The sequence below is a fragment of the Mugil cephalus genome, chromosome 2 (assembly GCF_022458985.1).
Source record: "Mugil cephalus isolate CIBA_MC_2020 chromosome 2, CIBA_Mcephalus_1.1, whole genome shotgun sequence".
Taxonomy (NCBI): domain Eukaryota; kingdom Metazoa; phylum Chordata; class Actinopteri; order Mugiliformes; family Mugilidae; genus Mugil; species Mugil cephalus.
In genome coordinates, this window is record NC_061771.1 from 28,678,506 (window position 1) to 28,703,900 (window position 25,395).

General features: G+C 40.0%; 2 protein-coding genes across 2 annotated transcripts in view; both read right to left on the reverse strand.

Annotated features, from left to right (window-relative positions):
* myom2a (myomesin 2a) overlaps positions 1-4,846 on the reverse strand; it is a 35,445-nt gene extending 30,599 nt beyond the window's left edge. Inside the window, exons 1-4 of the mRNA XM_047577471.1 lie at positions 4,732-4,846; positions 3,836-3,965; positions 1,722-1,814; positions 1,201-1,336 (exon numbers count right to left, since the gene is read on the reverse strand). Coding sequence (XP_047433427.1) covers positions 1,201-1,336; positions 1,722-1,814; positions 3,836-3,942 — 336 coding nt within the window. The 5' untranslated portion in view covers positions 3,943-3,965; positions 4,732-4,846. The remainder of the gene's footprint in view (positions 1-1,200; positions 1,337-1,721; positions 1,815-3,835; positions 3,966-4,731) is intronic.
* Positions 4,847-8,346: 3,500 nt separating this feature from the next.
* LOC125003687 (NACHT, LRR and PYD domains-containing protein 12-like) lies at positions 8,347-23,838 on the reverse strand. Its single transcript, XM_047577771.1, has 13 exons — positions 23,521-23,838; positions 22,937-22,970; positions 22,191-22,310; positions 21,102-21,224; positions 19,571-19,764; positions 17,226-19,023; positions 15,367-15,540; positions 14,310-14,486; positions 12,309-12,482; positions 10,400-10,573; positions 9,995-10,168; positions 9,599-9,772; positions 8,347-8,857 (listed from the first exon to the last, which is right to left on the reverse strand). The coding sequence occupies exons 1-13, from the start codon at positions 23,624-23,626 to the stop codon at positions 8,848-8,850; spliced, it is 3,432 nt and encodes a 1,143-aa protein (XP_047433727.1). The 5' UTR covers positions 23,627-23,838; the 3' UTR covers positions 8,347-8,847.
* Positions 23,839-25,395: the final 1,557 nt, after the last annotated feature.

The window sequence follows — 25,395 nt, forward strand, 5'->3', positions numbered from 1 at the left end:
ACTAGAATTGACTTTGTGCATCTGCAAGTCAGTCATATACAGTATTTCGCACTAGCCTGGTGCAGCTAGCTAATTAGAATATGACTCTGGCAATATGGCATTTGATTTTCATTATGGGGCATTTCAGCCGGTAGAAAAAAAATACCATTGCATTAAATTGCATAGTTCTACAAACTGGAGCTATTTCACTGTAAACAAACTCAACTACATCACTATCAGTACTTTATATGATGATGGACAGTACCACCATCTACTGTCCATCAACATATTAAGCCCCGGCCAAATGATTTGATTGGGCCAGCAGATCTTTGCAGGAGCCAACTTGCACACAAATTTGTGATGGGAAGTTGGTTTTGCTTCTTATCTAATTCATTACTATTTAAAGTTGAGATATCCAAAGCAAAATGGAACATGTTGGTTTTAATGTTTTATAAATGTAATGTTGGAGGATTGATAATTTAAGGACTTTAATGTCATTACAAACAAGTTACAATGGAATTTAGTTTGGCAGCAATCTCCAGTAGCAGGTTGATGTCAGGTGTTTAAAGGTAATACATTTATTAAATATAAATATATATAACAGCAGTCATCAATGCACAATAATTTTTCTGTATGTGTTTTGACACCTTTTTTTATATACTGTAGGGAGATTCTGTCTTTATGGTTTGCGGAGTGTCACTTTTCCAAACTCATACGAGTTTGTATGGATCATTGTTGAGTCCAATTGTCCTTAATTTGATCTGATAATCCACATTTTTCCTGGTCTCTCTGTATTTATTGATACATTTCAACGTGTTTTTGCGGAAGCGATGTCACAATGCACACTCGCTATTGCGACTTTCAGCCACTCTTAAGGTGCCTTGCGCCCAACAACTATGACAAAGCAAGAAAGGAAAGACATAGAAATGATCTAAAAGCCGCGAAATTATTCACACAATATTGTCAACATCCGTACCTCGGCTGTAAGACTTTGTAATTATCTGAGGACATTAATTTAAACTTAATCTAACTCCAATAATTAACTTGCATATAATGTATAAGTGTATATATATTCATTATTCATGTTACTCATATTAAGTGAAAGATACAGTTGAGTATCATCTGCATATTGGCGAAATTCACAACCGTTAATGATTTGATCTTTATTGAACCCACTGACAAAGTAGAAACAATTAACAATGTGAATTGTTGTCCACTTACCTCGCTCTTGATAGCAAGATTATCCACTTGGGCTTTAGTGGCCATCCTTATCCTGTGGAGCTCCTCCTGAATAACAGCCAGTCCTTTCCCAACATTTTTGGTCACCCTCTGGTACTCCTCAGTTTCCTCAGTAGTCCTAACACCACAAAACATAAATCAAATTAATTTACTGTTAAACTTGACTTTACTGAACCATCACTGCGTGTTAAGACAGTATTTTGGAATCTTCACATCACATTCGATTGTGAAACAAACCACTTTTGTAGCACAATTTTCCAATGAGGAGATTTTTAAATGTTGCGTTATGCACATCGAAGTGGAGGCAGAACTTTGGAGTAGTACAGTATACCTGCACATTTTCAGAACCAACCGAAAACTACACATCACCTGAAAAATGACCAACTAGTACGACGGGAGAAATGTGCTGCCTGGACTGTGGTGAGCTAATCAGAGACCGTAGTTCTGTATTACCTTACACCCAAAATAACCTGACATATGACAGCAGTCAGTGGGGAACCCACCTCTGCCGGAAAACCGGAACAGTATAGGCTGGTTCCGCCATAGCCTCTGTGGCCTGGGCCTGCACCTGGTTCACCGATTTAGAGCTTGATTTCCTGTTGAGGGAGAATGTGTTAATATGAAACGGTCAAAGCAGAATCCAGACTCTTACAGCTTTAGCTTTGCAGAAGCGTGCTTAAAGATCCCAAAATCCACCTGAGGTTTTCCTTGAGTTTGAAGTAGTAGCGCAAAATGGTGCCACACTCTCACAGGTGAAGGTCTCCTTTCCTGTAATCTAGATTATACTGGAGGCTTCTCCTCCGTACCTGGAATGGTAAACCCTCGTCTCTCCTGTGCATTGCCTGATACTTACAAGACAACTATTCTTACCCTATCAAGAACTTTGCTTTACAAACACATTGCATAATATCATCCTAAAAGTACATTTTACATTTAACTGCATCCAAATGTCGCATGTCACATGTATATTTGACCAAAACTTATCTGGAACATGGACTAAAATGTCTTCCAAAACCTCTATTTAGCTGATAAATGTATGCAAAATCCTCCAAGAGAAAAGCCTGCAATCTTTTTTGAGTGTGATTACTTTCATGGAAAACTTCATGAGAAGCTTGGTCAGTACTGATACCACTATGTATAGCCCTAAGAACTGGCCTCAGAAGTAGGTCAGGTTCAAGTGGTGGCGCTAGGCAGCTGCTACATGACGACAGGGTTCTAGCATTCGCTGCACAGCAAACTGCAACTTCTATGCATCTCTATCAGCTTTTCAAAAGAAGACTATGGCAAAGCAGCGAAATAAAGTAAAGTTCGTCGGTAGCAGTTGCAGAGCAGCATCAGTAGCAATAGCACCTCCCGAAGCCCCGCCCTGGGACTGACTTCTGGACCCCACAATGACGAGAAGCTACAGACTCACTGGTGACTCACACTGGTGACTATTTTAAACTCTTCCAGGACTGCAGATGCAGATGTTCTGCAGCTGCAGTGTGTCTTTTCATCTGTCTTTATTTCTTCAGATTTGTCATACCTGCATTATCTCGTGTTTTCAGATGCTCTCCTGAGTGGGTTGACCATGTGTCATCATCCTTTCACATCATACTACATTAAAGGTAGACAGAGGAGAAACTATAGGAGCATCTCACTGATGGATAAAAATGTAGTTCTGCTCAGTACCTTGAAGTGAGATGCTCCAAATCAGATCAGCCTCTTGAAAATTTAAACCCTCCTATTACCTTTTACAGTTTCTATTAGCATTTTTTACCCTTGGGGTCAATTTGAAACTCCAGAAAATGATTATAATTCTCAAGTTTATGTGTCGGGTTTCTTTGCTGAGCTACCTAAATAGCTCTAACCCTCACCCCACACCACATATACATCCAGAATACCATAAAATCTCAGAAGAAACATATATAACTCTATAACTATATTACTATTATCACATGCATTGCCAAGAATAATAACATATATTTTGTCGCTCACACTTAGTGTCCCTATTAAATTAGCAAAGACCTTAATCTCTGAATGGAGTCAAACTGAACCCAAAGATAACAGGAGGGTTAAAGTAAATATTTCTGCCATGAAATAAATTGTCGTCTGCAGAAAAAAAAAACACTGATCACGTCAGGAGGCGGCAATATTCATCTATACTTTTGAATTATTAAATATGCAACTACAGTGTCAGTGATTAGCAGTCAACAGTGAAAAACTACAGCAACCAACATTCGATGTAGGAGATTTGGGAAAGGGTGTGACTGGATTTAATATAGCGAACAAATGAGCTATTTCTCAGTGGATAGAGAGTTTGGACTTGAGGTTTGATACATTTCTAATCCAACCCCATGAATCAATCTGAATCTGAACCAGCGTAGCCTCAATAATTCATGGCACAGCTGCAGCAGCGACGGGGCTTGTTCATTAAAACGTGGCTCTGCACGTTTTTTTTTATATCCCACATCACAAAGACAAACTAACATCCAGGTAGGAAGCAGGAGCAGGAACACCCACCGCCAGCTCTGCCCCTCAGCAACGTCTCAACGCGTTCATTAATTTATTTTTTACTCGGCCTGGCAAAGCAGCAGCTTTTTTTATAAGGCAGCACATAGGCTTCACACCCTCATACCTTTCCGACTGCTGCTTGACAACATGTTTAGTGTGATGATAAGCATAATCAGTTTTGACTTGGCTCACATGCTTCTTCTTATACCAAGGTATGACTTTGGAAGCCATGACTGGAACACTTCAAGGAGAACCTGGCCGAGAGCACCAGGGGAAGAGGAGAAGGGAAGAAGGGAGGAAGGGAGGGAGGAAGGGAGGGGGTGAGAGGGTGGGGGTGGGGGGGGGACCAAACATGTGTTAGCTGTGTTAGACATGTCAATACAAGTCTATTCTTTCATCCGTTACTGCTGCTGCTTCTGTAATAAATATATTAACCTATTCCTCTCACTTGGAGACTCCACATTAAGTAGGTGTCAAGGCAGATACTGAGCTCAGCAATTTCCCCTTACGGCCTTTACAGAGCTCAGCTATGAATAGCTCGCGGCAGGCTGTTAATTCCATGATTGGAAAAATGAAAAGAAACGCCGTCATTACCTGAAGCACAGTCCTCAAGCTATTTAATTAAAAACAGTTCTGTGACTATTACTCATCGAACTTCACAGTAAAGCAGCTGTCACACCACACCCAGGCTAATCTTTGTACCATTTTGTGTAAATTATTCTTTAAGCGCCGTTACCATTTTTACCTCAAACCCTTAGGCTCACGTGTGAATTAGTAATAAAAAATAAATAAAAGTGTCAGCAACCTGATAACGCTTTAACGGTATGTAAGGAAGTACAGCTCAGGGAGATTACACACTGCCACACTAAGTTTTACCACACAAGACACTTATTATCTACAGCCGTTTATCACAGCAACACATTTCCACCTGCGGATTCCTGCTCTAACATTTCTTTTGCCAACGTTATTTATCAATTAAATGAACACAGCGGCGAGCAAATATTGACAAAAGTGACTTACCCCAAGAGATTAAAACAGCGCAAAGCGGTGGCAGACCAGCCTGATGCCGCTTGGGAAGCACTTGCTGATGGCAACAAAAATATTACCCTCTCACTGGAGGAATGCTGTTCCCCTTCCACCCCATGTATGGACGCACTTAAGACTATATATAGCATTTACCCCCAAATTTCATCCTCATTCTGCACCTTGGAGGTGAAGAGCATGCATCTGAACCTGCAGGTGTAATGAATTATTTGAAGGTATGTTTCATCCGCTGCCTTTTACCTGAATCTGAACTCAGTATTTTAATATTTTATTTTATTTTAGTCAAAGGTTAAAGAAAGAAACTGTCCGTGTGACAAACAGTGGGAGTTTCTAAAATAAAACTATTGTTTCACCCGAACAATATTTCACTTTGGAAACTGTAAAATGATCTTTAAAAGGGTTGACTCTAACTATTTTTCTCAGGAAGACTAGTGTCCCTCTACAGAAAAAAAAAAAAAAAAAAAAAAATCCTAAGGAGTATCTCACATTCACATTATCTCACACACATAACAGCAATAAACAAGTTTTGAGTTCATTGTCTGGCAGATCCCTGCACTCGAAGCCCTACGAGACCTTTTTAGGTTTCTGGAGACAGCCTGTCCTCCTTGGCTCAACCCTTGCAGGCAGCAGTCAAGACTATTTTTAACGACGAGTCCTTTAGTTACAGTGATACTCCCACTTCTTACTGTACAAGAGCCTCTGCAGCTATTTTTATTCACACATGCCTATTTAAAAAAAAAAAAAAAAAAAAGAAAAATGAAAAGGAAACGAAATGACTGTCAATTCTTGTAAATACATGAGTCTATGACAGGAAACGTCCTGGTGAGGTAACCTGCAGCTGTTACCATGTAGGAAAACCTTCAACCTGAAACATTTCCAACTTTTACTGTTGAGTATATATGTTTTAATAAAATACACAAACCCATTAAGCCTTAATAACCTGCGTTAAGTGTCCTCGTTAGAGCTAAGAAATGGAGTAGTATTTGAAAAATACATCGATTTGGCGCCACCCAGTGGTGGAGTTAAGAATGACACTGTGGCTGTGATATCTCCACGTCACAATAAAACTAATTTTCTTCAGAGCAGAGCATAAGAAAGAAAGAAATAAGGAAAGGAAATATGAAAGAAAGAAATATTTCACACAATTTAAACGTGAAACCATGAGGGAGATTTACCTGAGCTACGACGATGAGTTCATGTACAGTCCTCCATACACATAGAAGAAAAGAGAGTTAATACATCCTTCTTAATGTAGTCAGCTGCACAGAGATCTGTTCATCCAATGCAAGAGGGACATCTAGAGTCTAATATACTCCAATACAACAAGACTGCATTATTCATTGATTATTCATCATCATTTTGACTCATATAGCGTCAACAACAAGACAAACTGTCTCCAGATGTTTTATAAAACCCTGCCTCAAACCCCCAGAGCAGCAGGAAGAAAAGCTTTGAACAGGAAGAACCCTTGAACAGAATCAGAACCAGAAGCAGTTCATATGGAGGGAGCCATCTGCTTGAGGCTGGTAGAGACAGAAAAAGAGATAAACATCCATGTGACTAAAGCGTATAGAGAATAAATGAGATCAGAAAGTAGAGGACTGGAGCTTGGTCCTCCAGCAGCCTAGGCCTATAGCAGCAGAACTAAGGGATGGTTCAGTCCAGCTCTAACTATCAGCTTTATCAAAGAGGAATCTTTTGATCTTAACCTTAAAAGCAAAGAGGGTGTCTGCCTCCTGAACCCAAACTGGGATCTGGTTCCAGCGGAGAGGGTCCTGATAGCTGAAGGCTCTACCTCCCATTCTACTTTAGAAACTCTAGGAACCAGCAGGAAGATAGAACTTTCCTGGGCTGATATGGTTCTATGAGGTCTCTGAGATCAGATGGAGCGATGCCTTTAAGGACCTTGGATGGAAGGAGAAAGATTTAAAATCTATTCTGGATTTTACAGGGAGTCAAAGAAGACACGTTGAAAGTGGAGTAATATGATCTCTCTGGCTGATTCCCATCAATGCTCTCGCATTTTGAATCAGCTGGAGGCTTTTTACAGAGCTATTTGGGTCAAGCTGATAATAATGAATGACAGTTATCCAGCCTGGAAGAAACTAATGAAACAAACAGTGACAGGAAACCTAGAGTGGGAACAAAAACACCAGCTGACACACTGACAAGCTGCTGGAATCCTTTTTATCTCCACTAGAGGGCGACATTATCAAGTAGGCGGTGCACTACTTGTGCACTGGGTTCAACCATTGTGTCAGTAATAACTGCTGGTGTGAAGAGAACAATTGTCAGACTGAATGTAGAACATCAGCTAGTTTCTCCTGTTGTTTTAAACCTTGTTGTACAGATGGAACATTGGCTGTGGATTATTCTTGCTGCTCTTTTCTTTGGTAAGATAGAAAGCTCAACATGTTTCCTCTTCACACACTTGAACACATTTAAAGCTGCTGATTGTTGTCCTTGAATCAATCATCTTTATTGATTCATCTCTTCCTCTGCAAGTTCTGTTCATCCCCAGAGTGTAAAGGGGAAGACAAAGTGATGCAGACACCAGGAGATGTCATTGCTACTGAAGGAGACACTCTCACACTCAGCTGCACTTTTAAGGCCAGTGGAGGAACCGACTATTTGTTCTGGTACAAACAAGAGATGAATGGTTTTCCAAAGTACATGCTACAACGATACACTGGAGCAAAAGATAATCCTTCAACTGGAGAGATATTTGATGCTAAAATCGTCCAGAACTCAGTTCCTCTGAAGATCCAGAAGCTTCATGTGTCTGACTCTGCTGTGTACTACTGTGCTCTGAGGCCCACAGTGACAGGAAACACCAAAAGTCTGAACAAAAACCTTTGGAGCAAAGACAACACAATACTCCACAACATCCACTAGAGGGAGTCACACTCTGTTCTACCACTGATTTCTGAGGTCAAGGACAACAGAGAAATGAAGCAGTTGACATCTGAGACAGAGCTGCTGTTGAAGAATTTGATTGGTTGAGTTGAAGTCAAGCTGTAACTGGCCCCGTCCACTCAACATCATCAGCTCATCCAATGACATTATTTCTTCCTCATTCTACTCTGGTGGAAGAACATTGTTGATGTGCTGTCTGTCTGGCTTTAATAACTCCAAAGACATATTGCTTTACCTCTTTTTGCTTCTATCTCACATTATAGGTGAGTTGAAGAACAGGGATTCAAGTTTTGTTGAAGCTGCTGCATTAACCAGATATACAGACTGCACTTCACAACTCTTCTTTCTTTTCCACACAGGGCCATGTAGGGTTGGATTTATTTCCTTTGATAATAAAAACCTCCATTTAAAAACTGCATCTTGTGTTTCCTTGTGTTCTTTGTCTCATATTTAAATTTGTTGAATGATCTGAAACATTTAGGTGACAAACAGTAAAACTAATAAATCCTGAAGGGTCCAAAGCCTTTTTCACACCACAGTATCTGAGTCGGTGGAACTGAACACTGGCTGCATCACTGGGAGAATAATGTGTGAGTTTAAGCTCATGTTTGTGACTGTCAGGTTCAACAACCTAAAACATTCATAAACATTGCACAAAGAAGAGAAAGACAAGAGTTACTTTTTACTCGCGAGGAGAACGGACAGAGATACGTTCAGTTACATTCTCCTACAGCTCTGAAGAGTACCTTGCCGTACCCTCTCTTTATTTCCTTAGGGAGGTCCCTGGTTACAACAGAAGTTGCAGCGCTAATGTGGAGGGGGAGCACATAGCTGCAACTTCTCAAACGACACAAGCAATATCTTCTTCTTGGTACATGTTTAATCGCTTTGACCTTGTCCACAGGACTGTATGCTCCGTCTTCAGCTGTATTTCTGCGGCGGAGACACACTTCCTGCATGTCACTGATAGCTCTGGGATGACTCAGCAGAAATCGCGGCTATGGGATGACTCAGCAGAAATCGCATCCCCCTACTTCTCCTTCCTGCAGAGCAACTCTACAGACATATACCGTTGCACATTGGCATACTAGGAGGTTATATGGGAGTAGATGAGTAAATATGGGATAACGTTTGTACAATAATTCCAACAGTGACTGAGCTGCTCACTTCTGTTTATCACTTCCACCTGTAGAGAGGAGGAGAAAGAAGAGAGGAGGTGAAGGAGTGTTTCCCTTCATCATCACATCCGGTAGAAAGAGCAGCAGGGACTTGAGTCCTGTTCAGAGCAGCAGTGGAGCAGCTGTGGAGCTCAGCCAGCTTCCTTTCAGCTTCATGTTAACGTGTTGGAGTGAACACACACAGACCTGCAGAGACTTTTAGCATCAAGTCTGTTTCCTCTGCAGATTTCACTAAGAAACTGCTGAGAGTCCTGAACGCTTCATTACTGCACCAACACTTTAGTGATGGATTTGCTGCTGCTCCACGGAAACAAAGATCAGCTGACTAAGAAACTCATGGTTACTAAATGTAACGCTGCTTCTGTGATGTGCAGGCTTCAGTCAGACTGATCTCAGAGCTGTGATCAGTTGTTGATCAGATGTGATGAATGACCACCACTGTCTCTATACATCTTGGAAGGCTGTCAGCTGGAATCCAGCTTTATTTCCTGGACACATCAACACAACAACAACAGTCGTCTTCACATCAACTCAAACACATGATCACAACAAGCGTCTGGCTCATCTGATTGGCTGACTGTTGTCTCTCTCTCTGTCTTTTTGTCCAATCCTGAAGCCTCTCTCCATTCTCCTCTCACAGCTTCACTGAGAAGCTGCAGGTTTAGAGGAAACACTGGATCTTTGATACTAACTGTGTTTAGGACGATACTGATGAAAGCAGCATGGACTGACTGGAACCCTCTACTCACCTCAGAGTCTCCAGTTTATAGTCTGGACTCTCCACAAGATCAAGAAGCTGCTTCACATCTGAACCCTTCAGGTTGTTGTCTCTCAGGTCCAGATGTTTCAGATGGGAGGGGTTGGACTTCAGAGCTGAGACCAGATAATAACAGCTGATCTCTGACAACCTGCATTTATTCAACCTGAATAAAGAATAAAAGATGTAGATTAAATCATTAATGATTCAGTCAGAAAGTTGAGGAGCTGGAACAGTGACTCTACAGGGACAAGAACAAAAACTAAAGAGTTATTTAAATGTGTTTGTCTTTAGTTTGAGGATCAATAAAGTTATAAATGAAGATGAATTAGATTCAGTTGGTGATTAAACATATCAAATCTACAACAGTAACAGACAGTGAACTGACCTCAGAGTCTCCAGTCTACAGTCTGGACTCTCCAGAAAACCACACAGCTGCTTCACTCCTGAATCCTTCAGGTTGTTGTCACTCAGCTCTAGATGTTTGAGATGGGAGGGGTTGGACTTCAGAGCTGAGACCAGAGAATAACAGCTGATCTCTAACAACTTGCAGCAACTCAATCTGAATAAAGAATAAAAGATGTAGATTAAATCATTAATAATTCAGTCTGATCAGTCAGAAAGTTGAGGAGCTGGAACAGTGACTCTACAAGGACATGAACAAAAACTAAAGAGTTATTTAAATGTGTTTGTCTTTAGTTTGAGGATCAATAAAGTTATAAATGAAGATGAATTAGATTCAGTTGGTGATTAAACATATCAAATCTACAACAGTGACAGACAGTGAACTGACCTCAGAGTCTCCAGTCTACAGTCTGGACTCTCCAGAAAACCACACAGCTGCTTCACTCCTGAATCCTTCAGGTTGTTGTCACTCAGCTCTAGATGTTTGAGATGGGAGGGGTTGGACTTCAGAGCTGAGACCAGATAATAACAGCTGATCTCTGACAAACTGCAGCTCATCAACCTGAATAAAGAATAAAAGATGTAGATTAAATCCTGAATGACTCAGTCTGATGTGTCAAGGAGCTTTTCTCTAAAATAAACAGACTGACTTTCTCCTCCTTGTTGTAAGGGGCCTAAAATGACCCCCCAAGAACAAGATGGACCCAACACTTCAAAGAAACAGGAACACACACTGTGGCGGCCCCAGCAGTCATCCACCATCAGCGTCAGTGTTCTGTTTACTATTTTCTTCACTAACGCTTATAATGACACTGCACAGTCTTTGGGTTTCAGATACATTTTCTTCCATCAGCAGTTTGGTGATTTGTGTGCACACAATTCAGCTTTGTGTTCATGGGTTTTTCCTTCCACAAACACTCACCTTTTGTCTTTGTTTGAGCTCCTCTGGCAAAAGGCCTGAAGCCTGACAAAGAGGACCTTTTGAAGGAGGTCCAGGGGAAGAGGAAGAGGGGGAACAGGACTGCAGGAGCCTTGAAGGTTCCTTTGGATAGGATTTGTTGGGTTGGAAGAATTGCTTCTTTGTGCGGAGGTTGTCTCTTTGTTCCCTTAGTCTATGTTTAGTTTAGCTGTGTTATCTGTGTTAATAGTTAATTGTTAAATCGTTAGTCAAGTTTCCCCTTGTTTCTGTTTTGGACTAGTCCTGAGAGTATATAACCCGTGTGTGACTCATGTGTGGTGGGTCACTTTGATTAGGTTCAGTTGAAACCTGAGTTGCCTTATTGTTTAATTGACCTCAGTTTGAGGTTTGGGCTCCATTTTATCCTTTTATCAGGTCTCTGTATGTATGCCTCATTATTTTTGGAATTTTCCTACATTTTGGGGACTTTATTATTATTATTATTTATTTAGTTTTTCCCTGTTTTTCAGGTCATTCCTGAACACACACACACACACACACACACACACACACACACACACACACACACACACACACACACACACACTTTCATGCATCGACCTACAATGAGTAAATGGTTGAATCTGATCAAATTCAGTAAAAATGTCAAATATCACTACTTTCTTCTACATGAAAAACTAGTAACATCACAGAGTCATGGTTTTATACTGGAATAGCAACAAGATTAATAAATGTAGTTATAATGGAAGTCAATGGGGCATTTTTGACACATCCAAGACTCTCATTACCACCAAAGTCTCATCCACCGACTGTTTATTTTATCGAAAATGATTCATGTTTTGTCTTTTTAAAAAAAAAAAAAAAAAAAAAAAACATTTAAAACTTGGTATTTTTAGACTGGCATTTAAAGAGTTAAAATCCTGAAAGCGCTTGAAATGTTGGTAGTTTTGAGCATGTGTGAAGTTGTTTAAGTGATTCATAAAAGAAAAGTAGAAAAGAATATTGAAGTATGAGGATTTTATGGCAGTTTCTTTATGTGTGTGCATTTTTTTCCACAAAAGTGTCCAGAGGGGACAAAATTCATCACCAGAGAATAAATGACATGTGAGAGGAAAAGACACTGGATTTCAACAAACTGGTTAAAGAGAAGAGTTCCTGCAGAAATTCAAGCCACAAGCTGTAACACAGATCACACAATGAAAACAAAAATATAAAAACATATGTATATATACAAGAATGCCAGAAGAGGACTTAGGGGTTGAATGGGTTTGGATTTGTCTTCAGTTTGAGGATCAATAAAGTTATAAATGAAGATGAATTAGATTCAGTTGGTGATTAAACATATCAGATCTACAACAGTGACAGACAGTGAACTGACCTCAGAGTCTCCAGTCTACAGTCTGGACTCTCCAGAAAACCACACAGCTGCTTCACTCCTGAATCCTTGAGGTTGTTCTCACTCAGGTCCAGATGTTTCAGATGGGAGGGGTTGGACTTCAGAGCTGAGACCAGATAATAACAGCTGATCTCTGACAACCTGCAGCTCATCAACCTGAATAAAGAATAAAAGATGGAGATTAAATCCTGATTGACTCAGTCTGATGTGTCAAGGAGCTTTTCTCTAAAATAAACAGACTGACTTTCTCCTCCTGTTGTAAGGGGCCTAAAAATGACCCCCCAAGAACAAGATGGACCCAACACTTCAAAGAAACAGGAACACACACTGTGGCGGCCCCAGCAGTCATCCACCATCAGCGTCAGTGTTCTGTTTACTATTTTCTTCACTCACAGGGGGAGATGTATGAGGATTTTATGGCAGTTTCTTTATGTGTGTACATTTTTTCCACAAACGTGTCCAGAGGGGACAAATTTCAACACCAGAGTATAAATGAGAGCTTGGCGGGTGATGTGGGTACAGCGAAAAAGATGGTGGCTGCCTGGGGGCTCTCTGCTCCCCAACAACAGTGGACGCAATGTGGCTGCGCATTCAAGCTATGTGTCTTGAAATATTAATGGAAGTGGTTCACGCAGTGGGGAAATGATTCTGGTCAATAGAAACACACATTTTGTGTTTCTTAAAGAGGTTAAAGTCGCAGAGGGATGAATGATATGTGTAGAGGCGTTAATAGAAGGTTTACAGGTGATCCTGTAAACTATGTACCAAATCAGAGGGACCCGCACTTTATTTACGAGGTGAATAAGGTTCTAGGAGAAACAGATGGGCAAATAATACTGGCAGGAGATTTTAATCAAGTAATGGACCCTATCTTACACAAAAGTCAGTTTAGAGGCCTCCTGATGGAGTTAGTTGTAGTATAGGATCTATTGCCATTACAGATCATGCAGTGGTGGAGTTATGTATGACTACAGGATCAGATATGGGTAAGAGCACTAGATGGAGAATGAATACGTCCTTACTACAGAACAGATGCTTTAAGACAGTGGTAGGTAAAGATTTGAAGTCTTTCTTTGAACTAAACACAGGCAGTACGGAGGATATTAGAACAGTCTGGGAAGACTCGATAAAAAAATAAAGAAAATTAGAGAATTGGAAGATGAAATTAAATTAAATGAAAAGGATTTGTCACAAATGTTTTTAGAATCTAAATATCAGGAACTTTGTAATCTTACGTTTCATCTGCCTGAAATCTATAATAAAAAAGTAGAATATTCCTTATGTAGATTAAAAACTAGTGTCTATGAGGGTAAGGGAACAAACATGGAAGATATTAGCTCGACAAGTGGAAGGAAAAGATTCCTCAAGCATAATTTCAGCTATTAAGCAAGGTGATAAATTGGTAACCTCAGGTATAGACAGTTCAACGGTGTTATGAGAAACTACACACATCAGCAGTATCTTCTAATGAAAACCAAAGGGAGCAAGAACTGAGTTTTTCAAACACTGATATGACTAAACTGGGCATTGACCAAGCAAGGAAGTTAGACTGAGTCATAACAGAAGGGAAATGAGGAAAGCTGTATTATTAATGAATACTGGGAAGTCACCAGGTAATGATGGACTTCCTGCAGAGTATCATAAAGAATATATAGACATGTTGGCCCCAGTATTAGTGAAGGTACCAGGAGGCTTTCGAGAAAGGACACATAGCACCAACATTTAATGGAGCCTTAACATCTCTGATTCTGAAAAGAGATAAAGACATAACGGACCCATCTAATTTTACACCAATCAGTCTGCTCAATGTGGACTGTAAGATATTGACCAAAGTGTTGGCTCTACGTCTTCAACAGGTTTTACACATTATTATACATTAAACCAAGCAGGCTTCATGAAGAACAGATCTTCCACAGATAACATGATGTGCCAGATGGTGATTAAACATATCAGATCTACAACAGTAACAGACAGTGAACTGACCTCAGAGTCTCCAGTCTACAGTCTGGACTCTCCAGAAAACCACACAGCTGCTTCACTCCTGGATCCTTCAGGTTGCTGTTCTCACTCAGGCTCAGATGTTTCAAATGGGATGGGTTGGACTTCAGAGCTGGTCCCAGATAATAACAGCTGATCTCTGACAAACTGCATCTCATCAACCTGAATGAAGCATAAAAGATGTAGATTAAACCTCCTCAGACATGTTTGTCTGACTCTGTCCTTGTGTTATTGTGGATCTTCATGCCTTCCACGACATCATCACTTACTGACTAAACCCAGTAACATGTGACACCAGCTGTAGCATCCCTTCACTGCTTCTATTTTAGAACAGATGTTAAAGTTTCCATGATGACTTTCAGTCTGGTGTGATGTTGGTCCCTGGTTGTGTCTCTGACATGTTAACCCTCCTCCAGTAGAGCTCTGTTACTAATTCCTGGGTGGAGACTAAAAACCAGAGGAGACTGAGCCTTTGTAGCTTTGTTGGGATGTTTGGGCCTGTGTTTGGCTGCTGTTTAGGACTCTGCTTTAACACACACCTCACCACAGCAGCAGTGTGGCTTGTCTCTGTAGCAGCCATGTCAGCTTCTGATCCACCAACATCATCACAGCTCCTAACTTCACCTTCATCCAGTTTTCCATTCATGTCTTTCTCTTCTTTCTCTGACCTGTCTCTCTCTCAGACTTTTATCTGCTATCAACAGATCTTCATCAGGCTCATTCACATCCTCACACACTCTACAGCCTCATCAGTCCTGACTTCATCTTCACTGACTGATGGAGCACAACATGAACCCGTGGAGGCTCACATCATCTCCCCGTCATGACTCCACTTCTGTCACCTGTAAATGAACCCGGCTCAAGTCTTTCACTTCTATTTGGAGCCTCAAGGAAAAACTATTGTTCAGACATTTGGAAAAACACGACATTTGAGAAAAAGCAGAAACTTCTTCAGATTTACTGAACATTTATCAACTAAAGAACATTTGACAATAATGAGTGAATAAATAAAGAAAACCTCCCACAGCTACAGTGAACTGACCTCAGAGTCTCCAGTCTACAGTTTGGACTCTCCAGTCCAGCAGACAGATGCTTCACTCCTGAATCCTCCAGCTCATTATCACTCAGGTCCAGCTCTGTCAGATAGGAAGGGTTGGACTTCAGAACTGAGGACACAATTTCATAGTGAGTCACTGAGAGCCCACATCCAGTTAATCTGTGAATAGAAAACAAATAATATCTGTTGTTAGATCATTTTGATTGTAGATCTAGACTGAATGAGTATGAACCAGGGTGAGGTGAGAGTCAGTCAGAATGAAGACGTCTGGTTGATGAAAACATGTCTTCAGTTTGACTCCAGAACATTTAGAATGAGTTGAACTCAGTGAACAGTTGTGGAGATGATCTCTGTTAGTGACCTACTACTGTCTCGTCCATACGCAGGAAAAACCTGACGACTGAAATCAAACTAAACGCGTGACAGGAAGGAATCACTTGATCTGATCGTTGGCTTTATTTAAATAGATGCAGTTCTGCTTTCATGCTGCAGTTTCTGCAGAGCTCCAAACTTTCTGAGCAACGTCACGTGGTTTAAAAAGAGCTCATTGATTGGACGATGTAGGAGGGGAAGCCCCTCCCTCCCTCCAAACCTGGAAAAACAAACGGTCGGTGGAAGGAAAGTGGAGAGTCAGCGGCGTTCAGTCAATTAAATCAGTTAACGCACGCTGCCTGCAAACCACACCAGAGTTTGGCTGAGCTTTCACAGCCTATTTTTATCTTGTTTTATTCATTTATTAACTTTTAAATCTCTTTTACTTGCTGTGTTTCCTTTTTAAATGAACTTAATTTTGATTGTACTTATTTATTTATCTCATCTCATGTTCTCAGGTCTACATATTATTTTTAGACGAGGTGACGGCTCAGTCAGGGTCTGGGCTTGTGTTCATGATGGAGGAAAACCTTTGGTGGTAATGAATGGACCAGGACATCCTGGAGAACTATTGCCTCCCACATGTAAGAAGAGTCTATGGGAACAACGTCAGGCTGAAAGACTACAACAGAGCACATTTGTTGAAACAAAGATCCCACTGTTCAATGTCGTCTAAGCCTGAAACACATTACCAAGAATAACCTGTGTTTAATTCTGTGACATGTTTGGAGGGGATTGATCAATAAAGTTTTCACAAATTATACTTTCTATTGGGAATAAATCAAATTATCACTTTCACTTTCCATGAGAATAGTTAAAATGTTTTATTCCAACTTAATGGTCAAGTATACATATATTTATATGATGATGGAACTTAAATATCTTTCACATCTGTTTTAATGTGATGATTCTACTGGACACTGATTTTCCCTCAAGACAAATAAATCTATCGTCTCTCCATCTATATCTATACGTGTATATTTTTGTTTGTTTACTGCTTTTATTCACTTTTGTATATTTGATAAACACTGGATGAATTTTCTTTTCCTTTAGGACAAATGAAAGGATTATCTGATCTTATCTTGTCTGTCTCTTCTAAATTATATCCCTTATAAAGTGGCACTTTCAGTCTGAATGAAACATCCTATACACTGACTTCAGTAGTTGATCTTTCCTCTGATGTCTTTCATTAGTTTTACCGGGTTTACTTGAAGCTTTCATCACTTAAAAATAAAGAAACAGTTCATTAAAACATGAAGGATTAAACACAAAATTCTTTAACATAAAAGCAAAAATCACAACCAACAAAAACATTTTATACTTTCAGCATTTGAAGCAGTTTCAGAAAAAAAAAGTCAACGGATGTAAATTCTTTCAGGTAAAACTAAGAACAATAATATTAAAGTAATCCTGAGTAAATCTAAAGAACTAAACTACTAATCTGACTGATTCTGTTAATGATCAGGACTCACTGAGCCTTTCTGCAGTTCCTCACAGCTGGGATCAGTCTCCGTCGTCCCTCCACCGATGTGTTGTACAGATCCATGTCCAACTCATCCAGAACCTCCTCTGACATCTGCAGCATGTAGGCCAGAGCTGAGCACTGGATCACAGAGAGTTTCTTCTCTGATCTGTTCTCTGACTTCAGGAACTCTTGGATCTCCTGATGAACTGAGAGGTCGTTCATCTCCATCAGACAGTGGAAGATGTTGATGCTTCTGTCAGGAGACATTTTATCAGTGTTCATCCCCTTCAGCTTGTTGATGGTTCTCTGGATGATTTCTGGACTGTTCTCTGTTTGTCCCAGAAGGCCTCCTAAGAGTCTCTGGTTGGACTCCAGTGAAAGGCCATGAAGGAAGCGAACAAACAGGTCCAGATTACCATTTTTACTGAGCAGAGATTTCTTCATGGCTCCATACAGGAAGTCCTCCAGATACACTGTGGAGACCCAGTAGTCTCTCCCCAGGAAGTTCTTCAGTACCTCTGTCTTCTTGCTGGTGTAACAGTGGAACATGTAGACTGCAGCCAGAAACTCCTGAACACTTAGATGAACAAAGCAGTAAACTGATTTCTGGAAGATCACACTCTCTCTTTTCAAGATCTCTGTACAAACTCCTGAGTACACTGAGGCCTCTGTCACATCCAGACCACAACGCTCCAGGTCTTCTTCATAGAACATGATGTTTCCTTTCTCCAGATGTTCAAACGCCAGCCTCCCCAGCTTCAGAAGAACTTCCCTGTCAGCCTCTATCAGCTCCTGTGGACTTGTCTCATGTCCCTCATGGTACTTGTCCTTCTTCCTCTTTGTCTGAACCATCACAAAGTGTGAGTACATATCAGTCAGGGTCTTGGGCAGCTCTTTTCTCTGCCCTGTAGTCAACATGTGCTCTAGAACTGTAGCAGTGATCCAACAGAAGACTGGGACTCCACACAGGATGTGGAGGCTCCTGGAGGTCTTGATGTGGGAGATGACTCTGCTGGACAGCTCTTCATCTCTGAACCTCCTACTGAAGTACTCCTCCTTCTGGGCATCAGTGAAGCCTCGTACATCTGTTACCCTGTCAACACATGTAGGAGGGATCTGATTGGCTGCTGCAGGTCTGGAAGTGATCCAGACCAGAGCCGAGGGAAGCAGCTTCCCCTTGATGAGGTTTGTCAGCAGGACGTTGACTGATGCCTTCTGTGTGACATCAGACACAACCTCACTGTTGTTGAAGTCCAGTGAAAGTCTGCTTTCATCCAGACCGTCAAAGATGAACAAAAGTTTCCAGACAGCCAGCTGCTCTGCTGTGACCTTCTGTAACGTTGGATGGAAGACATGGAGCAGCCTGAGAAGACTGTACTGCTCATCTTTGATCAAGTTCAGCTCCCTGAACGAAAGCACAATCACCACACTGACATCCTGGTTTTCCAAACCCTCTGCCCAGTCCAGAGTGAACTTCTGCACTGAGAAGGTTTTTCCAATGCCAGCGATGCCATAGGTCAGAACCAGTCTGATGTGTCTCTGTTGGTCATGTGAGGCTTTAAAGATGTCCTGGCACCTGATTGGAGCGTCATTGGGGGCCTTCCTCTTGGAAGCTGTTTCAAGCTGCTTCACCTCATGTTGGGTATTAACCTCTTCACTCTGTCCCTCTGTGATATAGAGCTCAGTGTAGATCCTGTTGAGGAGGGTTCCTCTTCCTGTTACATCAGTTCCTTCAGTCACATGTTCACATCTCCTCCTCAGACTGATCTTATGTTCATCTAAAACCTCCTGCAGACCAACATCAGCTGGAAAGAAGAACAAACCAGAGACAGAAATTTGACTTCACATCATAAAGATATTGTTTTGTCCTCACAATAAAACATTTTAGAAATAAACATGTTCATTGTTCTTTCAGCTTGTCAGTGTTTGACTGACAGCAGAGGCAGCTCTTCATCTAACAGATCACTGTGGTTGTTCCTTATGCGCTATGCTTATATATGAGTAAAGTCACCGGAAACAAGAAAATAACTGACACTACAGGAACCTAAATGAATGATAGTGAAATACGTCAAGTGTTTAATCTGTTCAATGTGCTGCAACTCATCAGCTACTCAGTTTCTACTGTTGCCTACAAACTGATGTCAGCAGAGCAGATTCTTTTGTGTTATTTTTCATCAAGTCTGTCTTAAGGACAAGATGTGTGTCTGTGTCATGACATTTCACTGGGAGTTCATTTAAAATGATATTTATAATGATCTTAAACCCCCCATGCTGTGAAACCCTCAGTGTGTCTGGATCAAACCAACAGGTTTCCAGTAAAGAGTCCATCAGAAGACAGATGGACAGTCTCACTTGTTCTGGGTCTTTGTCCACACTGAGGACAGGAGGAGTGTCCTGATGAAGCAGACTGGTCCCAGTATGAGGTGATGCACTGTCTACAGAACCAGTGTCCACAGCTGCTAGAGACTGGATCCTTCAGGACGTCCTGACACAAAGCACAGCAGGACAGCTGCTCTTCCACAGAAACAGGACTCCTCTTCCTCTCTCTGCCAACACATTTCTTCATCAATAAAATCATTTACAGATTGTTGATGAAACATATCAACATTTGACTTCACTGTCCAGAAGCTCAGACGCTCACAGAGAACAGGATAAGTTTGAATTGACTTCCTTTGATTTCATCTCTCCTGCTTTCATCAACACCAGTGAACTTCTTTTCCTATCTGTCTGTCTTATTAAACACTGAGTGATCTACCTGAAGTTCACTGATAATACAAACTCAACACTTCCTGCAGAGACTTGACAGTAAAAGCCTTCCATCAAAGAGAGCTGGTTCTGTCCTTCACTGTTTCATCTTGAGTTAGTTCAGTCTGAACTGAGCTTAGAAGAGTCTAACAAGTGTTACTGATAGTGAACTGGATTGATAGGGAGGACTGATCAGATACAGATCACACTCTAACTACACTGGCTGGTTGCTACACACTGACTATGGGAGGAGGAGAAAACTGCAGTTCAGTCCATCCACTAGTAGCCAGCTGGAAATCTGTACACACTTCAACATTAGGATAAATATATCTGAACATTGATGAGTGGACGTTCTGAAATGCAGGTTCTCAGGTGTTTTACTACACAAATACCATCAGTACTTCTTGGTTCTGAAACCCAGACTAGGATCTTACCTACATGCACTAACACATATGGAAGTTTTTCTGTTCCATCAGAGTTTGAATATAAATTGCTAGGTAAATGTAGTTTACATAAGAAAATCAACATAAAAAAAATCAACCACAAACCTTCAACCTTCAATAACGCCACATGATCACATTTTCAGTGTAGATACTGTTTAACACTTTCCGTCAATGTTCAACTGATGGAATAATATCTATTACACAATTTCACGAAGGCAGATAGTACTCTCTGAAGCTCCATCAGTCGTGTTGGTGGCCATGGCTGATCTGTCCTATGTGCCGGTGTCGCCTCATGACCAGTGGAGCGTAACCTGATTGGCTAGACGTTGGATGAATAGAGACGGGGATCGATTGCTTCTCCCTGCTCACCCGGAAGTTAAATCCAGCTTTTTCAGAGGTTGAAAGTTGGAGGTTGAAGCTGAGAGGTTAAACTCTTGAGGTTGATTTTCTTTATGTTAAATCTTATTAGGTAGATTTTTTATTGTTGAATTTTATGAGGTTGGACTTTTTTTGATGTTGATTTTTTTATGTAAACTACATTTACCGAGCAATTTATATTCAAACTCTGATGGAACAGAAAAACTTCCATAAAAACATCTCCATCATGAGTATAAATCTTTCAGCAGAACGTTTCTGCTTCATCCTAAAATCATCATCTTCCATCAGGTCAGTTTACATTAGAAACAGTCTCTTACTTTGTGTCTGAGGGTCCAGGTTCTTTACTGAAGCCTGGAGGATGTTCTTTGGACCTGTCGCTCTTCATAGACAGACTGTAGACGGAGACTGTAGACTCTGGTCTCTCTCTGTGGTGCAGACATCTGTAACAACAAGTATATTTTATTCACATCAATCACTGGTAAAGTCTGAAATAAAGTGATTTCAGTTGCTCTTCAGTTCATTTTATTCTTTCAGGTCACTTTTTGTTTGACAGTTCAGATGAACAATGAGCCAAAACAGTGAATGGATTCCAAGTGTTTCTGAGGGTAAAGAAGTTGTATTTCACCTGAAGACAAAACTAAAGGAACAACCATCGACTGGAGACATCTGCAGTAAAGACCTGGCAAAGCAGCACGAAGGAGGAAACACATTCTGGGATGATCTCCATATGTTCTAGACCTCAGACATTCATCGTATACACAGACCAAGATCTGTATAAGATCATTATACAAGGGAGTATGATGTTGATCCAGTTGATGTAGTTAGTCAACTATATTTCAACAACTATCAGTCACATTTTCATAGACGTTTGTTTTTAATTATGTATTATCTTGACTAATAACAAATTCACAAATTGTCTGAAAATACTCAGGGTACTGCAGTTACTCGTAGCCCGGGGGCTCACAAAAGGAAACCCATTCTTTGGTGACTTCCACTGGTTCAGACTTCAGTCAGTTATTGTCTACAAAGGATTCTGAATCAACTATTAAAATAGTTTATTTATGGTTAGGTTAATTAGCCCCTAAAAATAGAGGATGATGTAATTCCTGCACTTTGAATATTCTCAAATTAACTGTCTGACCTCGAAGATCGTGTTGGTTATGTAATTTAGGTTTTTGTTACAAAAGGATAAAAAATAAATGTGTGAGTGTTGATCTAAGAATCTTTCCAGTTTCTCAGCAACTCATCTTCAAACAGTAGGTTTTTAGAAACAGCCAAATGATAATACTTATCCAAAGAGATATGGCTTAAATGTACTTGAGTAGAAATCAATTAATCGTCAGGGACAGAAAACACAGCGTTATTCAAAGTGAGACATATGAATGAGATGGTAGCAGTTCTCTTACTTTGTGTCTGAGGGTCCAGGTTCTCTACTGAAGTCTGGAGGTTTTAATTCTTTGGACCAGTCATTCTTCATAGACTCTGCTCCGTTCTCCTCTTCCTTCATCCTCTGGACTTCCATCAGTCTGCGATGTAAACCATTAACACTCAGTTACAGTCAGTCCTCTCCAATCAGATGATTTCATAACTGTCATTAAATCAGAAATCTGGTTACCATAAAACAAGAAGGACTCAGAGAAACATGATTTCAGACTCCAGTCCATACTAGGACTGGCTGTATTGATCTAAATATCGATAGACACTAGTGTGATGAGGTCAATAATTTTACTTTATTTGCACTGATCACTTTATTTTTTTACAAATATCAGTGTACAATGAAAGGTATATTCTGTTGTGTTAATACTACATTGTTGCTTTTGTGTACGTACTGTATTTTACATAACTGACTACTGTTACAGACTTAGGGACATTTTTCTTATTTTGCACTAGTGACTTTTTCTTTCCTGAGAGTCGCCCCTGGTACTGGAACACCTGGACTCACTGGTTAGGATGGAGGGAGGAGACTTTAGGTAGAGTAGATTTTAGACTATGTAGAATAAATGAATCAGCATAGAAGGTGTGGATGTAAATAAAAACATGGGATCAGTTTATTTAAGAAGATCTGAGGTCTGTATCAGGAAGCAGGATCACAGACTTATGGAGGTAACTTCAGGGTTAATTCTTATGGAGCTACGTTACCATGGTAACTTACTCTGAACAGCTAATCTGCTGCTCAGATATGGAACCTGCATTAAAAATATAAGAAGACAACATAAACTTAAATAGGCTTAAATATGCAATAAAAAAGAAAATAAACAGCCTAAAATATAAAAACAAAACAAATATCTAAATAACTTTCTGAACAAAAAACAAACAAACAAACACTACCCCCCCCCCCCCCCCCCCCCCCCCCCGTTCGCACTGCACACACGCACCGTCCCCCTGCGTTATCTGTCGGCTAACTGCGTCATTGGCCGAATTTTCACGAAGAGTCACGGGTATCAGTTATCAGTTCATAAAGTGAAACGATACAGTTCGAGGTACAGACCCAATACTATAACCAACGTAGTGATACCGTTCATTCAGGTTATCACTGTTCTGGATGGGTTGGAGTAAAACCTGATACAGGCCTCTGGTTCAGAGTCAGTCTGGGAGGGAACAACAAGTCACTCACTCACACTTTAATAAAAGTTCAACCGATCACTCACAAGTTTGTGTGAATAGTTGAATAAAACTGACTCTGACTCTTCTACAGTCAACACAGAGAAGAAGAAGAATTTAAATATCAACACTCACCCTGCTTCAACCACTTCTCTTCTTTCTGCTCTGTCGCCTGAAAATGGATAATCTGAAAAAAACTCAGACTGAACACTATCACTTTCGTTGCTCCTCCTCTCTCCATTTCCAAGAAATCGGGTTTAACGGGAGGATGTTTCTGTTCCAAGTTTTATCTCTTTCTCTTCACATTAAAATCATTAGAACATCAAGTGAACAGATCTGACATGAACACGGGGGACGTTTATTAAATATTAAGACGACTTGAAGAAACAGCCAATATTATGGTCTCATATTCATTCATATTTAAACTGTCATGTCAACAGCGTCACTTCCTTCTGCGCAACATGTTCACAGTCTGTGGTCACAGGCGCTTCCTGTCCGCTGTTCTAGTCCACGCGCAAAATAAATAAATAAATAACCGTGTCAGTGTGCAGACATTTAATAGGGGGATTGTTTGTAACAATGTGGATAAATGCAAAAACCATTCTGAGCTTGGCTACAAAGAGACATCACTGTATTTGGGAGGGTTTTACTGTCTAAAATGGAAAGTTTGTCAAGTTATTTATCCTCATTTCTCACTGGAAATTTCATATAAAATGACTAAACTTATCAATAATATAAACTTTAAGGGCTGTCCGATAATATCGGCCGATATTAGTCTATTTTTGTAATATCGGCTTATATTGTTATCGGTTTTACCACCGTTATCGGTTTCACCAGAGGGAATTAATTCATTAGTCATTCATTGGGGAATTTCATGAAAATTTCATACAATTTTTGTGCTTTAATTGTAGCTATGAGTTTCAAAGAATTAATATACATTTTAAATTCAGTCATAAATACTGTAAATTTGGGTGATGATTTAATTGTTTTACTTTTGTGGATAAAAAAATTTGCTAAATAGGAGGATGTAGTATATGTAGTATATCATTTTTGTTTTGTCTTCCAGGGAATAATATTTCAGTAAGGCCGTTTCTTATTCATTTATTATCACATTTTTTTGTCCAGGATTAAAATACGTTGTAATGACAATGGGGCAGTTGTGGCATTATACGTTGATGTGCCAAAATATTTTTTTGTTAAAAATACGAATTCATGAGGAAGTGCTTTCTGTTGTTTAATAAAGTCTGATTCGGAAGGCTTGAATTTATGTTTCGTGCAAAATTGTTGATAATATAAGAGATTACCCCTGGCATCCATTAGATAAACTACAGACCATATTCCTCTCAATCCATATAAAATAAAGAATTATTTCTGTTCAATACATATCTGTTATTCCAAAGCACAGTGGTGTGGGGTGAGAAATTATGCACATAAAGCATTTTCCAATCCAATAAGATTTGTTTGTGGAACTCTGATAGTGATATGGGTAATTTATCAACATTGAAGTCTGCCACAAGGAGAGAGACAGTAGTAAACACCTTATTTGCACTGATGACTTTATATCAATCCTACAATTTTATTGAATAGGGAATTTGGAATACGGTTCCAAAATGAGTTGCCATGTTTGATCCAAGAAGCCAGTTTATTTTTAAGGTTCCATTAAGGCAATTAAAATCAATAAGTTTTAAACCACATCTTTAAGACTTTGACGATATTGCTTTTTTTCATACAGTGTGGCTTGTTTCTCCAAATAAAATTTAGATTAATTTGGTTAATAGATTTTATTAGTTTATTTGAGATAGCATTAGAGTAGGCAGGGTAGATACATCTTGATAAACATCCCATTTTAGTTAGATAAATTCGGCCGAGTATTAAAAGGTCTCTCTGGAGCCATGAATTTAATTTGGCATTACTTTCTTTAATTTTTTTTTCTACATTCAAGTACTGACTTCGTTTCTGGTCTATTGTAAGATATACTCCTAGGTACTTGACTTCTGACTTGATAGGTAT